The sequence below is a fragment of the Pongo pygmaeus genome, chromosome 5 (genome assembly GCF_028885625.2).
Source record: "Pongo pygmaeus isolate AG05252 chromosome 5, NHGRI_mPonPyg2-v2.0_pri, whole genome shotgun sequence".
Taxonomy (NCBI): Eukaryota; Metazoa; Chordata; class Mammalia; order Primates; family Hominidae; genus Pongo; species Pongo pygmaeus.
The window spans coordinates 83,154,213-83,171,724 of NC_072378.2; the positions used below are offsets into that span (position 1 = coordinate 83,154,213).

The window sequence follows — 17,512 nt, forward strand, 5'->3', positions numbered from 1 at the left end:
TGATGTAGGCATTTAGGACTATGACCTTTCCTCTTAGCACCGCCTTTACTGTGTCCCAGAGGTTTTGATAGGTTGTGTCACTACTGTCATTCAGTTCGAAGAATTTTTTGATTTTCATTTTGATTTCATTTTTGACCCAATGCTCATTCAGGGGCAGGTTATTTAATTTCCATGTATTTGCATGGTTTTGGAGGTTCCTTTTGGAGTTATTTCCAGTTTTATTCCACTGTGGTCTGAGAGAGCACTTGATATAATTTCAATTTCCTTAAATTTATTGAGGGTCATTTTGTGGCCTCTCATATGGTCTATCTTGAAGAAAGTTCCATGTGCTATTGAAAAGAATGTATATTCTGTGGTTGATGGATGGAATGTTCTATATACATCTGTTAAGTCCATTTGTTCCAGGGTACTGTTTAAATTCATTGTTTCTTTGTTGACTTTCTGTCTTGATGACCTGTCTAGTGCTGTCAGTGGAGTATTGAAGTCCCCCACTATTATTGTGTTGCTATCTCATTTCTTAGGTCTATTAGTAATCGTTTTTATAAATTTGGGAGCTCCAGTGTTAGGTACATATATGTTTAGGATTGTAATATTTTCCTGTTGGACGAGACTTTTATCATTATATAATGTCCTTTTTTTTTTGTCTTTTTTAACTGCTGTTACTTTAAAGTTTGTATTGTCTGATATAAGAATAGCTCTTCCTGCTTACTTTTTGTGCCCATTTTTCTGAAATGTCTTTTTCCACCCCTTTACCTTAAGTTTGTGTGAGTCTTTATGTGTTAGGTGAGTCTCTTGAAGGCAGCAGGTAGTTGGCTGGTGAATTCTTATCCATTCTGCAATTCTGTATCTTTTAAGTGGAGCATTTAGGCCATTTACATTCAATGTTAGTATTGAGATGTGAGGTACCATTCCATTCATTGTGCTATTTGTTCCCTGTATACCTTGGTTTTTTGTTTTTGTTTTTTAAATTATATTTTTGTTTTATAGGTCCTATGAGATTTATGCTTTACAGAGGTTCTCTTTTGATGTGTTTCCAGAATTTGTTTCAAGATTTAGAGCTCCTTTTAGCAGTTCTTGTAGTGGTGGCTTGGTAGTGGTGAATTCTCTCAGCATTCATTTGTCTGAAAAAGACTGTATCTTTCCTTTATATATGAAGCTTAGTTTCACTGGATACAAAATTCTTGGCTGATAATTGTTTTATTTAAGGAGGCTGAAGATAGGGCCTCAATGCCTTCTAGCTTGTAGGGTTTCTGCTGAGAAATCTGCTGTTAATCTATAATTTAAAGGTATAACTATAAAGGTGTTCCTTTATAGGTTACCTGGTGCTTCTGTCTCACAGCTCTTAAGATTCTTTCCTTCATCCTAACATTAGACAACCTGATGACAATGTGTCTAGGTAATGTTCTTTTTGTGATGAATTTCCCTGATGTTCTTTGTGCTTCTTGTATTTGTATGTCTAGGTCTCTAGCAAGGCTGGGGAAATTTTTCTCAATTATTCCCCCAAATATATTTTCCAAAGTTTTAGAATTCTCTTCTTCCTCAGGAACACCAATTATTCTTAGGTTTGGTTGTTTAACAAAATCCTAGACTTCCTGGAGGCTTTGTTCGTATTTTCTTATTGTTTTTTCTTTGCTAGATTGGGTTAATTTGAAGACCTTGTCTTTGAGCTATGGGTTTCTTTCTTCTACTTGTTCAATTCTATTGCTGAGACTTTCCAGAGCATTTTGCATTTCTATAAGTGTGTCCATTGTTTCCTGAAGTTTTGATTGTTTTTATTTATGCTGTCTAGTTCCTTGAATATTTCTCCCTTCACCTGTTGTATCATTTTTTGTATTTCCTTACACTGGGCTTCGTCTTTCTCTGGTGCCTCCCTAATTAGCTTAATAACTAACCTCCTGAATTCTTTATCAGGTAAATCAGGGATTTGTTAGTTTGGGTCCATTGCTGGTGAGCTAGTGTGATTTTTTGGAGGATTTAAAGAACCTTGTTTTGTCATATTATCAGAGTTCGTTTTCTGGTTCTTTCTCATTTGAGTAGGCTCTGTAAGACGGAAAGTCTAGGGCTGAAGGCTGTTGTTCAGATTCTTTTGTCCCATGGGGTCTTCCCTTGATGTAGTACTCTCCCCCTTTTCCTATGGATGTGGCTTCCTGTGAGCCAAGCTGTAGTGATTATTATCTCTCTTCTGGATCTAGCCACCCAGCAAGTCTATCAGGCTCCAAGCTGGTACTGGGGGTTGTCTCACAGAGTCCTGTGATGTGAACTGTCTGTGGGTCTCTCAGCCATGGATACCAGCAGCTGTTCTGGTGGAGGTGGCAGAAATGAACTCTGTGAGGGTTTTTAGCTTTGGTGGTTTAAGGCACTATTTTTGTGCTGGTTGGCCTCCTGCCAGGAGGTGGCACTTTCTAGACAGTGTCAGCTGTGGTAGTATGAGGAGGAAGAGGTGGGAGGCAGGGCCCTAGAACTCCCAAGAGTATATGCCCCTTGTCTTCAGTTACCAGGGTAGGTAGGGAAAGACCACTGGGCAAGGGCAGGGATAGGCATGTTTGAGTTCAAACTTTCCTTGGGCGGGTCTTGCTGCGGCTGCTGTGGGGGTTGGGAGTGAGGTTCCCAGGTCAATGGAGTTATGTTCCTAGGAGGATTATGACTGTCTCTACTGTGTCATGCAGGTTGTCAGGGAAGTGGGGGAAAGCCGACGGTCACAGGCCTCACTCAGCTCCCATGCAATCCAAAGGACCAGTCTCACTCCCACTGTGCCCCTCTCAGCAACAGCACTGAATGTGTTTCCAGGCAGTGGGCAAGCATGTCTGAGAACTTGCCCCAGGCTACCCACCTCCCAGCTGCGAAGGCAAATAGGGCTTTTCTTCTTCCCCTGCCTGTGGTGTCTACACACCACAGATTCACACCCTCCCCCGAGTTCTGGCCAAGAGGCTTCTCAATCAGCATGGACACAGGAAGGGGAACATCACACACCGGGGACTGTTGTGGGGTGGGGGGAGGGGGGAGGGATAGCATTAGGAGATATACCTAACGCTAAATGACGAGTTAATGGGTGCAGCACACCAACATGGCACATGTATACATACGTAACAAACTTGCACGTTGTGCACATGTACCCTAAAACTTAAAGTATAATAATAATAAAATTTAAAAAAAATTGTTACAGAGTTCAGCTGGAGATTTCTTTCTCCCTGTGGCCTTTTCCCAGTGCCTCTGGCCACCATCCTGAAGGACCCCTGTAAGGCCAGGCAAAAATGGCTTGCTAGGGGACCCAGTAAGCCCACAGGGATTTTTTTCACTGCTTCTTCTATCCCTGTATTTTGCTTGGCTCTCTAAATTGACTCCGTTCCAGGTAAGGTCAAAATCTTCTCCTGTTATCTAGGCCTACAGTTTCCCCAGTGGGGGTGTGTGTTCAGGGGCAGACGATCTCCCTTTCCCACCTCCACAGTTTGGGCACTCATAGTATTTGGGGTGTCTTCTGGGTCTTGTAGGAGCAATCTGCTTTCTTCAGGGGGTCTGTGGGTCATCTGAAGTTTCCTGATTTATTCCTGCAGTCATTCTGGAGCAAAAATTCACAATGTGAGCCTCCATATGCTGCTCTGTTGGTTCAAGTTGGAGCTGCAATCTAGTCCTGCCTCCCAGCCACCACGATCCCCTCTTCTCGTTGATTACATTTAGTTCTGCTCTGATTTTGGCTATTTGTTTTCTTCTGCTAGCTTTGGGATTAGGTTGTTCTTGTTTTTCTAGTTCCCTTATGAGTGATGTTAGGTTATTAATTTGAGATCTTTCTAACTTCTTGATGTAGGCGTTTAGTGCTATAAACTTTCCTCTTAAAACTGTCTTTGCTGCCTCCCAGATATTTTGGTATGTTGTGTCTGTTTTCATTTGTTTCAAAGAATGTTTTGATTTCCGCCTTAATTTTGTTGTTTACCCAATAGTCATTGAGGAACAAGTTGTTCAGTTTCCATGTAATTGTGTGGTTTTGAGAGTTCCTCTTGGTATTGATTTCTATTTTTATTCTACTGTGGTCTAAGAATATACTGTTATGATTTCATTTTTTTGATTTATTGAGATTTGCTTTATGGCTGAGCATGTGGTGGATCTTAGAGTATGTACCCTGTACAGGTGACAAGAACATATATTCTGTGGTTGTTGAGTGGAGTAGTCTGCAGATGTCTATTAGGTCCAATTGGTCTAGTGTCAAATTTAAGTTCATAATTTCTTTGTTAGTTTTCTGCCTCAATGATCTGTCTAATGCTTTCAGTGGGGTGATGAAGTCCCTCATTATTGTTGTGTGGCTGTCTGTCTTTTATTAGGTCAAGAAGTACTTCTTTTATAACTCTAGGTGCTCCAATGTTGGGTGTGTATATATTAGGACAGTTAAGTCTTTTTCCCCCCTAATCTCTCACCTCTGGCTGAAAATTAAGTCTTCTTGTTGAACTGAACCCTTTATCATTATGTAATATCCTTCCTTGTACTTTTTCTTTTTCTTTACTGTTGTTGGTTTTAAGTTTATTTTATCTGATACAAGAGCAACAACCTCTGTCCTTTTTTGTTTTCTATTGGTACGGTGGATCTTTTTTCATCCCTTTACTTTGAGGCTATGGGTGTCATTACATGAGATGGATGTACTGAAGACAGTACATCTTTTTTTTTTAATCCAACTTGCCACTCTGTGTCTTTTCAATCAGGTGTTCGTACCATTTACATTCAACGTTAGTATTCACATGTGAGGTTTCGCTCCTGTCATCATATTGTTAGTTGGTTGCTTTATAGTCTCAATTGTGAAGTTGCTCTGTAGGAACTATGGACTATGTACTTATATGTGTTTCTGTGGTAGCGGGTTTCTTTTGTTTCCAAGTTTAGAACTCCCTTTAGCACGTCTTTTAAGGCCAGTTGATTGGTAACACATTCCCTTAGCAATTGCTTGTCTGGGAAAGATTTTATTTTACTTTCACTTACAAAGCTTAGTTTGGTGGGTTATGAAATTCTTAGTTGGAATTTCTTCTCTTTAAGAATAGTAAAAATAGGCTACCAATCTCTAGCTTGTAAAGTTTCTTTTGAGAAGTCTGCCATTAGCCTGATGAGGTTCCTTTTACAGGTGATTTTATCCTTTTCTCTAGCTGCCATTAAGATTTTTTCTTGTGTTGATCTTGGAAAGCTTGATGACTATGTGCCTTGGGATGGTCATCTTGTATAGTATCTTGTAGGGGTTCTCTGAATTTCTTGTATTCACATATCAATCTCTCCAGCAAGACTGGGTAAATTTTTGTGGATTATATCCTCAAATATGTTTTCCAAGTTGCTCACTCTCTCTTCTCTCTCAGGAATGCCAATGAATTGTAGGTTTGGTTGCTTTACTTAATACCATATTTCTTGGAGGTTTTGTTCATTTTGTAAAATTCCTTTTTTCTTTCTTTTTGTCTGACTGGGTTGATTCAAAGGACTCGTCTTCAAGCTCTGAAATTCTCTCCTCTGTGTGATCTAGTCTGTCATTAAGGCTTCCAACTACATTTAGAAATTCCTGTAGTGAACTTTTCAATTGTAGAAGTTCAGTTTAGTTCTTTTTAAATATAGCTATGTTATCTTTCATATCTTGGATCATTTTCCTGGCTTTCTTGGATTGGATTTCAACTTTCTCTTGGATCTTATTGAGCTTCCTTGCCATCCAGATTCTGAATTCTGTGTCTATAATTTCAGACATTTCAATGTGGTTAGGATCCATTGCTAGGGAGCTAATGCCATCCTTTAGAGGTAAACAAAACACTCCAACTTTTTGCATTGCCTAAGTTCTTGAGCTGATTCCTTCTCATCTGAGGGAGCTGGCTTTTCTTTTTCTTTGTCAATTTGCTTTCATTTGGATAGGGCTTTTTGTTTTTACATTCTTTTTTCCCTTAAGGGTTGACTGTGGTGAATGTTGTATATAGTTGATTGGTTTCGTTTCTGAGTGCTTTCAGAGGGTCAAGGCTCTGTTCTAGGTTCTGAGGTTACAGATGGGTTCCTGCGGTGCGTTTCAGAGGTGTTGCACGGTGAAACAATGTATTTTTGTTTGGTGGTGCAATTCAGGTTGCAGTCTCGTAGATGGCTCTTCACAGTGACATCAGGGCCAGCTGATACACTCTTACTCAGCCAGGCACCTCTTATTTTTCAGTGTGTATGTGGCAGTGCTCTGGGGAGCAGAGGCAGGGGTCAAGACATAAGTCTCTGTCCAAGTTTGTTTCCAGGCCTTGGGCCTTGGTGCTGTCCCCTTCAAGTACTGGTGCTGCACCCATGTTTTCTTTGCCCAAAAGGGGGCTTTGGCAGGCTGTGCTACCCTCTCCCTTTAGGGATGGTCCCAGCTGAGAGATCATCAGGAGATCTCTAACTCTTGGGGGGCCCACTGTGCTTGTGAGAGTCAGAGCAGGTTGTGGGATATGACTACTAGCGGTCTGGTGTTGCAGTGGGTTGGGGTGAAGAATCCCTGGGCAGGGCAATGGTATCATGTATATGCAAGTGGAAAAGTGCCTGTAGCCCAGGGTTTCCAGCCTGGCAGACAGCTGTGGGGCCCACTCAGCTTGTGCTCCTCTGACCCAACAGGTCTTCCTCCAGTGTCTGCCCCGGGAGCATTTTGACTGGCTAGACTTGTTCCAAGCCTTCTGCTCCCAGATCACTGAGCTGTTCCAGATGATGTGGGCTGCAGGGCTCCCTGGGAAAGAAGCTGTGGCTTTCAGGCCGCACCCTTCCCAGATGGGTCTTGTGAAGGGAAGGACACCCAGCTTCTACATTTGTACAAGAACCTGCACCAGCATAAGAACCTAAGTCACAATCTTCTTTTTGTTCTGACGCTGGGGGCTCTTCCTCCACTTGAGCTCAGGCCATAGATCTCAGCACGATACTTGTGGGCAGTGTGCTTGAGTCCCAGGGAGTTGAAACCAGGCCTGCAGATTTGTCTTCTGGCCCCTCGGGGTTAAGCACTGGCTGTGCTGGTGGTGCCAGACTGCTTCCAGGCCACCAGCAAAACACTCAGGTAGGGAAGCGCGGGGGCTGCGCTCTGGATATCCTCCTGTGGGAGTGGCCAGGCAGGCAATCTTGGGAGGGGCCAGCAGGTGAGGGGGCATTCATCCTGGTCCTGCAGCAATGGCAGCTCCTGGCCAGTAGAGAACAGGAACTGCAGAGCAAGATGGAGAGCCTTGGGGGATGGGCACCTATGGTCATGTTTTACTGCAGCTGGCATGTGGTGGCTCCGAGCAGGCTTCCCAGCTTCCTCCCTCTTCAACTACGTTGAAGGCAACTGTGTTGCCTCTCTATTGATTTTCAGTATTTTCTCTCAAAAGATCTGTTGATCATCAGCATGATGATTCACTCGATATTTTGGTTCCTCTTGGTGGGAGAGGCATTTGCTAGCTTTGTCTAGTTGGCCGTCTTCCTTCCCTCTCTGGAATTCACCTTCTAATGACTGAACTCTGGCTTTAGGAACAGTTTAGCCACTGATGCTTCCCTAAAGCCACTTATATTATTACAAATTAGGGAAATTATCAATTAAAGCAACCGTATTCTGTTTATTTGTACGTTTTAACACCACTTTAGATTATCCATTTAAAAATATTAATATGAACAAAAGAGGCATTTTTATGAGACTGACTCGCTGCCTACTGTGCTAAGAAGGCACTGAAAGAAGCATTTTTTAAAATAAAAATATTATGGATCCCTAATACTGAAATCAGTTCAGGAAAAGGTGATGTATTTCCATTAAATGGATAATTGTGTTCAAAGAGACAATTTAGGAATTCTTCCTCAACATTGCTATTTTTATTGCTCTGAACTTCTGAACCACAATATCATTAAAGGATTAAAGTGTGTTACAGAAATCTCATCACTTTCTGTCTGCAAATATTCTGGGAGATGTAACTCCTAGGATTCCGATATCTACCTTAGAATAGAAAACTAAGAATAACTTGGTTCTATGAAAGAGAAGAGTATTTAGCAGAAATATGTCTTACCTGTAAAAATTATTTTACAAAGTTTTACTTGTCTGCCATAGGAGACTTCAGATAAGAATATAAGGCATAGTAAGTTTTCTGTACTTCAAGCAATTTAAGAAATTTGAATAGTTCCATAGAACTTGTTCAACTACTTTACCTTTTCTTTAATACAATGAGCAACTTACTGTTACTATTTCCCAAATAACCAATATATAAAGTTGTATTTTGAAAATCATATTCTAGAAGTCTTCTTGAGACTCTTCAGGTAAATGTTACTAACTATGGGATAGCTATTGAGTATGAATCCATACATAGACCACATGAGTACTATACAGTAGACAGCAATTTGTACATTGGTTGAAAAATTTCTATATTAACCAATCATAACAAAACCACTCAACACTTGTATTCAAACATTGTGTGTTCAAATTATGAACAATGTGATTTAAATGTGAAAGAAAACACAAATGGTTATGGTTGTCCCATTGTGATTTAATGTTTACTCTATTAAAAATAATTTTGTAAATTAGTATTCATTCTATGAAAAAGTCTTAATCATAATGTTCAAATAAAAATAATTTTTAAATTTATTATCCAGTTATTTAAAGACAGACTCTTACAATGATATCTGATTTTTCTATATCTCTTTCTTAATGGCCTCAGTTGGGCTTGTGCTAACATGAGGTATCAACAGACAAAAAATATAATTTTACATGTTAAAACAGAAGGAATTGACACATAAGTAGAACTTTTCTCACGGGAATCATGAGCCCAGCCTTGTAATGCTGATTAGAGAAATGTATACCCCAGATTGCCACATGCCAGCTCCTTACTTATATACAATAACAAATGAGAAACTGGGATGAATGTACACCAAGATTTCATGAAACAATAAAATAATCTGTTCTCGGTACTTAGGCATAATTTATCTTTTCACAGAAAGAAATTAGGCAAATTTTACTAGATTAGGCTCCTAATTACGGTTAAACCATGGCAAAATCATACCAAATACAAAAAATAACACCTGTATAGCAGCAAAAGAAAAAATTTTAAGCAATTCTATCATTTCTTAAAGACTACCAACATTGATAAACCCATGAGGAAAGAAACGTGAATGTGCTTTAATGTATATACAATTTACATAAGCTAATCTTTACCTTTTGTTTCCCTTATATTTAAAAAAGATTTTTATTCTAATTACATGTTGTATGGGTGAAAGTTCAAGAATCAGCATTTTGTGATATTATTTTGGTCCCAGAATTTGCATGTGACAATTATTACTTCTATGAATAAAAGATTTTAAACACAATGCATGGACTAGAGTACTTCTTAAATTGTGTGTATAAAATGCTTGTTCTTGCAGTATATTCTCAAAATGACAAAAACAGCAAAAACATGGCATGAATGTCCCACATCCACAGCATTGTATGGTTTGCTGCTGAGCCTTAGAACCTCTTTCAAACAACATTCCAATCAGTTCCTAGTAATCAGTTAATTGACATGTAAGATAAAAATACACTTGTCATTCTTCCAAAGGACTATAATAACAATGTTATAATTTCCAATATCAGCATGAATCATTAATTGGATTTTATAAGAGAAAATACCAATTCACAGACAATTTCAGGAACACCAACTGCATAGTTACATAGGTATTCTAATCAAGTATAAAGATACATCCTGAAGAAACAATTTATAAACTTTATAAAACAAATTATGCTTTTTGTCTTATTTTTCATTATGTATAAATCACTGCCAAAGTAAGAAAGGTAAGAATTTATGATTTATCATTTACATGCTAAGAATAATAAACAGGCTTTTCTAAAGGCAAACCTAAGGTTCAATGAAAATAAAGGATTTTCTAACAATTAAAGATAGCTATTAGGTGGAATGGAGGAATGGACCACCTTGCAAAGCAGCAAATGAGCTTATTATCCATGAAACTTTTATGTGAATGCAGAATGATCATCTGATTAGGATGCAGGAGTACAGAGTACAGCTCTGTGTGAGAAGTTGGATGAGACGACTTCCAAAGTCACTTCCAACCTTAATATACTGTGACTCTGAGGCACTTCCAACCCTAATATACTGTGACTCTCTTACACCTTCTATTATATACTCCAGATACATGAGCAAATATTTAAAAAATTATATTCCCAAGAAAACTGAATATTACTTACCTCTGCAACCTTGAGAAATTCAGACACTCGTGTCATTCTAGTTAGAAATCGTTTGTAAATTTCTAGAGCATCTTTACATTGTCCTTTCTTCATTTCAAAAAACTTTTCTAGAAAAGATAAAGAGATAAAAGCAATTTGAAAAGAGTATTATGTTCTATTTTTTTCTAAGCTTATGTTAAGATTACTACTTAAAATTTAATTAATGTTTGAGTCAAAACACTTGGCAGTAAAACTTATATGAGGTATTAAGGCACCTAGTGTTATGTTCCAAGATAATCATCTGTCTCAAATAAAACAATTTAAATAATGAAAACAGAACTAAAGCAGAAGAATATATGAATTGCCACAACTGGCTAAATTCATGTTCCATATATTCCAATATCCTGTCTTGGAAAATAGCAGCAAATTCTTCCTGAGGATAATCTCAAAATTTATGACTGCATTCTACATAATCCTTATTTTCTTATTAGCTTGCAGTAAACTAATAAGCTATAAATTATAAGACAATAATCAATAAACCTTCCTGAATTAAAGAATTCTTTAAGTTTTATACACTAAGTTGATACTTGGTTTTATTGGTCATAAATTCTTTCAAACATCATGATGTGGCTTTTATTTATAAAACAGTAGACTTTTGTGAAAAAATTTGTTGTAGTATATCCTTCATGACTTTCTAGTCGATTTATGTTCTCTTTCTCAACCTTTAGCTTTCTAGACAGAAAAACGGAAGCTTATTTTGCTGTTCGCTTTCACACTCTCAAGACTAGAATTCAGTCATTAGGGAACTACAGCTCCATTACACTTGCAATATGAGAGTACAATTTTTCCGTACATGCTTTGAAGAAAACCAATACTTCATCGGTGTTTTAATCAGTTATTCATTGATCATTCAGTCAATAATTATTGACACTGCAGATGGAGACACAGCAGGCCATGTCTGTCTACAGTAGTTCCCAGGCAACTCTGGATTATACCTGATGGCCTAGCATCTTCTTTATAAGTTCGTTATTTTATATTTGCACATGGATTAACATATGCTATTTTTTTCAGTATTCTTTTTTTAATTTATATACATATATTATAAGTTCTAGGGTACATGTGCACAACGTGCAGATTTGTTACATATGTATACATGTGCCACGCTGATGTGCTGCATCCATTAACTCATCATTTACATTAGGTATATCTCCTAATGCTATCCCTCTCCCCTCCCCCCACTCCACAACAGGCCCCGGTGTGTGATGTTCCCCTTCCTGTGTCCATGTGTTCTCATTGTTCAATTCCCACCTATGAGTGAGAACATGCTGTGTTTGGTTTTTTGTCCCTGCGATAGTTTGCTGAGAATGATGGTTTCCAGCTTCATCCATGTCCCTACAAAGGACATGAACTCATCCTTTTTTATGGCTGCATAGTATTCCATGGTGTATATGTGACACATTTTCTTAATCCAGTCTATCATTGTTGGACATTTGGGTTGGTTCCAAGTCTTTGCTATTGTGAATAGTGCTTCAATAAACATACGTGTGCATGTGTCTTTATAGCAGCATGATTTATAATCCTTTGGGTATATACCCAGTAATGGGATGGCTGGGTCAAATGGTATTTCTAGTTCTAGATCCCTGAGGAATTGCCACACTGTCTTCCACAATGATTGAACTAGTTTACAGTCCCACCAACAGTGTAAAAGTGCTCCTATTTCTCCACATCCTCTCCAGCACCTGTTGTTTCCTGACTTTTTAATGATCACCATTCTAACTGGTGTAAGATGGTATCTCATTGTGGTTTTGATTTGCATTTCTCTGATGGCCAGTGATGATGAGCATTTTTTCATGTGTCTGTTGGCTGCATAAATGTCTTCTTTTGGGAAGTGTCTGTTCATATCCTTTTCCCACTTTTTGATGGGGTTGTTTTTTTCTTGTAAATTTGTTTGAGTTCTTTGTAGATTCTGGATATTAGCCCTTTGTCAGATGAGTAGATTGCAAAAATTTTCCCCCATTCTGTAGGTTGCCTGTTCATTCTGATGGTAGTTTCTTTTGCTGTGCAGAAGCTCTTTAGTTTAATTAGATCCCATTTGTCAATTTTGACTTTTGTTGCCATTGCTTTTGGTGTTTTAGACATGAAGTCCTTGCCCATGCCTATGTCCTGAATGGTATTACCTAGGTTTTCTTCTAGGGTTTTAATGGTTTTAGGTCTAACATTTAAGTCTTTAATCTATCTTGAATTAATTTTTGTATAAGGTGTAAGGAAAGGATCCAGTTTCAGCTTTCTACATATGGCTAGCCAGTTTTCCTAGCACCATTTGTTAAATAGGGAATCCTTTTCCCATTTCTTGTTTATGTCAGGTTTGTCAAAGATCAGATAGTTGTAGATGTGTGGTATTATTTCTGAGGGCTCTGTTCTGTTCCATTAGTCTATACCTCTGTTTTGATACCAGTACCATGCTGTTTTGGTTACATATGCTATTTTAATATTGTCTCATACTTGAGAGATATTTCATTCAGCATGTAATTTTACTACCTCAGAAGTATTTTTAATTTTCTTAAGGGAAGTTTAATAATATATAATTACACAAAGAACTAATTATCAAGAGCAGTTACTCATTACCTTCTGTTGACAGTCTTTGGGTAATTTTAACTTTTTACATGGACCTCCCCTGTAGGGTATTTAAGGGAAGCAAAAAGATCAAGAAAACAGACACATACTGTTTCCTACTTGCTAGGAGTTTAGAGAAAAGAAAGTCTTTTTAAAAATGACCAAATCTAAGTATACTTTCTTTATCCACTCTGTCCTGTTTTCTAATGCAATGGATAAACTCACGGTGCTATAAGACGAAAGTCTTTTCTTGTTAAGAAATTTGAAAATAAGGATTTATTCTGGCAAAACATACTTTTTGTTCTCTCTTTTTACAACAATCTTCATATATATATAATTTCTTTCAAATATCCAAATTACTTCTCTTTAGTATAATCTGAGTTTATATCTTTGCATCTGATCTTCAGCAATAATACAAAAAGAAAAATCAAGCAGAATATCTCAATTTCCTTTTAGAACCAGTGACCACAATTTTAACCATTTTTTTTCTGTCTCCTCTGGATACTTTTAAAATTGTTTGTATCCTTCATGATAATTTAGGACTCAGCAATAAAAAGCACTCGATCATTGTGGATTTAGGTTATAATCTCATAATTGTTTCTATAATAGTAGCATTGACACAGAAAGGCAACATGTTCTATTTCACTGACACAGGCACAGCTAATGAGGCTCCCCTGTCCAGATCAGTGCAGGGCCTAGGGAAACTGGCACTTTTACAGAGGGAATTGGTCATCCAAAAATGAGCCTCTACCTTTCTTTCACAGTAAAGGTAACATATGTTAACTTTCAATATTTGAAATGATCAAATTTCATGTTTGTAACATGAACCTTTGTAAAGCTGTGATAAACTACCCTTGTCATACTAGTATTAACTTTTGAAGGATAATTGTCCTAGGAAAGAAACCAAGTGAAAAAAATTATCTCTGAGAGACAAACTGAGAGTTTCTACATACGCTATTACTAATGACCATTAGTCAAGGAGACAGCTTACTTACAAGTCAGAGTTTCATTATAGCAATAAAGCATTTGTGAAGATTTATAGCACCAATATTGATTCCAACATTAGGTGTAAAGTATTGGTCATGAAATCTTTGATTAAAATTAACCCACAACATATTCATAAGGTTAACTTCTAGCACTATCAGGTCAACTAATGAAAAACACAACTGCCTCAAAATTTATCTAATTAGGTGAATATGCCAAAATGTGTGAATTCAAAATGCTAGTCTGAGCATCTGGGAGTGGTTCTAATACAATGATTCCCAAACTAAAGTCCCCAAACCACCAGGAACAGCATGACTTTGGCCCTTATTAGGAATGCAAATTCTCAGGCCCCACCTCAGACTTACTAATTAGAAACTCTGGGTAACAGGTTCAGCAACCTGAGCTTTAACAAGTTCTCCAGATATTCTTGAGGAAAGTCCTTGAACACTGCTTAAAGTACTTTTTCCTTGTCTTCTGCAAATGGACCTTTACCATAGTGACTATGCACAGGGTAAAGGGATATATCCTGACATTTTTTTTTTTAGAAAAATACTTTTTTAAAGAGTAGTTTTGGGTTCACAACAAAATTAAACAGAAGTTACAGAGATTTCCCATATTATCCCTGATCCTAAACATGCACAGCCTCCCCATTATCAACACCTCCGAAAAGAGTGCCATATTAGTTACAACTGATGAACCTACATTGAACGTCATTATCACCCCAAGTCCATAGCATACATTACTGTTCACTCTTGGTGTTGTACATTCTATGGGTTTGGACAAATGTATGATGACATGAATCCACCATTTTAGTATCATACAGAGTATTTTCATTGTCCTAAAAATCTGGCCAGGTATGGTGGCTCATGCCTATAATCCCAGTACTGTGGGAGGCTGAGGTGGGAAGATTGCTTGAGACCAGCTTGGGCAACATAGCGAGCCCCTATGTCTACAAAAAAAAAAAAATTCAAAAATTAGCCAGGAGTGGTGGTGCATGTCTGTAATCCCAGCTACTCGGGAGGCTGAGGCAGGAGGATCACTTGAGCCCAGGAGGTCAAGGCTGCAGTGAGCTGTGTTCGTGCCACTGCACTCCAGTCTGGGAGACAGAATGAGACCTCCACTAAACATCAATGATCTTTTTTATTGTCTTCATAGCTTTGCCTTTTGTAGAATGTCAGAGAGCTGAAAATATGCCTTTTCAGACTGGTTTCACTTAGTAATATGCATTTAAGATTCCTTCACACCTTTTCATGGATTGACAGTGCATTTCCTTTTAGCACAGAATAATATCTGCATATCTTTGTTGGTGAGGTATCAAAGTTTTTAGCCTATTTTTAATTGGGTTGTTTGTTTTATTATTTTTTAGTTCTAAGAGTTCTTTGTATATTTTGGACAACAGTCCTTTATCAGATGTGGTTTTTGCAAATATTGTCTTCCAGTGTGTGGCACATCTTACCCTTTTCTTGACACTGTCTTTCATGGAGCAGAAGTTTTTAATTTTAATAAAGTCCAGCTCTTCAATTATTTCTTTCATGGATCACGCCTCTGATGTTGTATCTAAAAAGTCACCACCACATCCAAGGTCATTTAGGTTTTCTCCTATGTTACCTTCTAGGATGTTTATAGTTTTGCATTTTACATTTAGGTCTGTGATCCATTTTGAGTTAATATTTGTAAAGGGTATAAGGTCTGTGTCCAGATTAATTTTTTTGGTGTATGAATGTCCAGTTGTTCCAGCACCATTTGTTCAAAAGATTGTCTTTGCTCCTTTATTATAGATCAGGTTATATTAATGTAGGTTGATTTCTGGGCTCTCTATTCTGTTCCACTGATCTATTTGTCTATTCTTTTGCCAATATCACAATATCTTGATTACTGTAGCATTATAGTAGGTTTTAAAGTGGGATAGGTCAGTCCTTCAACTTTGTTCTTCTTCAACAATATTGTGTTGGCTATTCTGAGTCTTTTACCTGATTAGAATCAGTTTGTCAATATCCACAGTTACTTGGAAATACTGAATACTATTGCAATGAATCTATAGATCATGTTGGAAAGAACTGGCATATTCACAATATTGAACCTTCTTATCCATGAACATGGAACATCTCTCCATTTATTAGTTGTTTGACTTCTTTCATAAGAGTTTTATAGTTTTCCTCATATAGATCTTAGAGACATTTTGTTAAGTTTATACCTACGTATTTCATTTTAGGGAGTGCTGATGTTAATGGCATTGTGCTTTTAATTTCAAATTCTGCTTGTTCATTGCTAGTATATCAGAAAGCCACTGACTTTTGTACATTAACCATTTTTTCTTGCAACCTTGCTATAAATTGCTTATTAGTTCCAGGAGTTTTTTTTTTGTCAATTCTTTTGGATTTTCTACAATAGATGGTCATATAATCTGGGAACGAAGAAGTCTTATTGCTCCATCCCAAATCTGTATACCTTTCATCTCCGTTTCTTGTCTTACTGCATTAGCTAGAACTTCCAGTATGATGGTGAAAAGCAGTGGTGAGAGGGGACACTTTGCCTTCCTCCTGATCTTACTGGGAAAGCTTCTAGCTTTTTCACCATTAAATATGATGTTAGCTATTAAGTTTTTTGTACATATTCTTTATCAAGTTGATGAAGTTCCCCCTCCATTCCTAGTTCACTGATAATTTTTATCATGAATGGGTGTTGGATTTCATCAAATTTTTTTCTTGTATCTACTGATATGATATGATTTTTCTCTTTTAGCTTATTGATGTGGCAGATTACATTAATTGATTTTCAAATGTTGAACCAGCTTTGCACACCTGAGTAAATCCCCTTGGTCATGGTTTATAATTCTTTTTACACATTGTTGGATTTAATTTGCTAATATTTTGTCGAGGATTTTTCAACCATGTTCATGAGAGATATTGGTCTGTAATTTCCTTTTCTTTTTAATTTTAAATAAAATTTACTGAGTTGTTATTTATATATAATATATTACATTCATTTAAGGTGTAGATTTTATGTGTCTTGACAGTTATATGCAACATCAATTACTGTCACAAGCAAGGTACATGTCAGTCCATTTTCTGCTGCTATCATGGAATACCACACACTAGATAATTTGTAAAGAAAGATTTACTTGGCTCACAGTTCTTGTGGCTGGAAGTCCAAGATCAAGGGGCTGTATCTAATAAGGGCCTTCTTGCTGCATCATAACATGTCAGAAGGTATCACGTGGTGAGAGAGTGCATGCCTGACAAAAGTCACCTCTTAGAAGTTTCACCTTTTAATACCATCACGATGCCAATTAAATTCCAATATGAGTTTTGGAGGGAGCATTCAACCCACAGCAGTACAGAACATTTTTATTACTCTCAAAAAATTTGTGTCCCTTTGCAGTTCATTCCTTCCTCCACTCCGAACCATGGGTAACCACTAGTCTCCTTTCTGTCACTGTAAGTTAGTTTGCATTTTCTAAAATTTTATGTAAATAGCCATACATTATACACTCTCCTTTCTTTGGCTTCTTTGAACCTAATGATTTTGAAATTCATTTATGTTACTACATAATGATACTGTTACTACAAATGTAACAGTTAATTCCTTTTTATTGTTGAATAGCATTGTATAATATGTATACATCTTATTTTGTTTATCTATGTACCTATTAATGAATATTTAGTTACTTTATGGTTTTTTTTCTATTATGAACATTTTTGAACATTCATATGCTAGTCCTTGTATGGATACTGGTTTTTATTTCTCTTGGGTAAGTATCCAGGATATGATCCTAGTGGGTCATAAGTCAGGTGTATG

General features: G+C 37.4%; 1 protein-coding gene across 16 annotated transcripts in view; it reads right to left on the reverse strand.

Annotated features, from left to right (window-relative positions):
* The window catches only part of SNAP91 (synaptosome associated protein 91), a 158,816-nt gene that overhangs the window by 80,545 nt on the left and 60,759 nt on the right, over nt 1-17,512 (reverse strand). For all 16 annotated transcript variants that reach the window (XM_054491957.2, XM_054491967.2, XM_054491966.2 and 13 more), the window contains exon 8: nt 10,139-10,245. In XM_054491957.2, the coding sequence (XP_054347932.1) occupies nt 10,139-10,245 (107 nt within the window). The remainder of the gene's footprint in view (nt 1-10,138; nt 10,246-17,512) is intronic.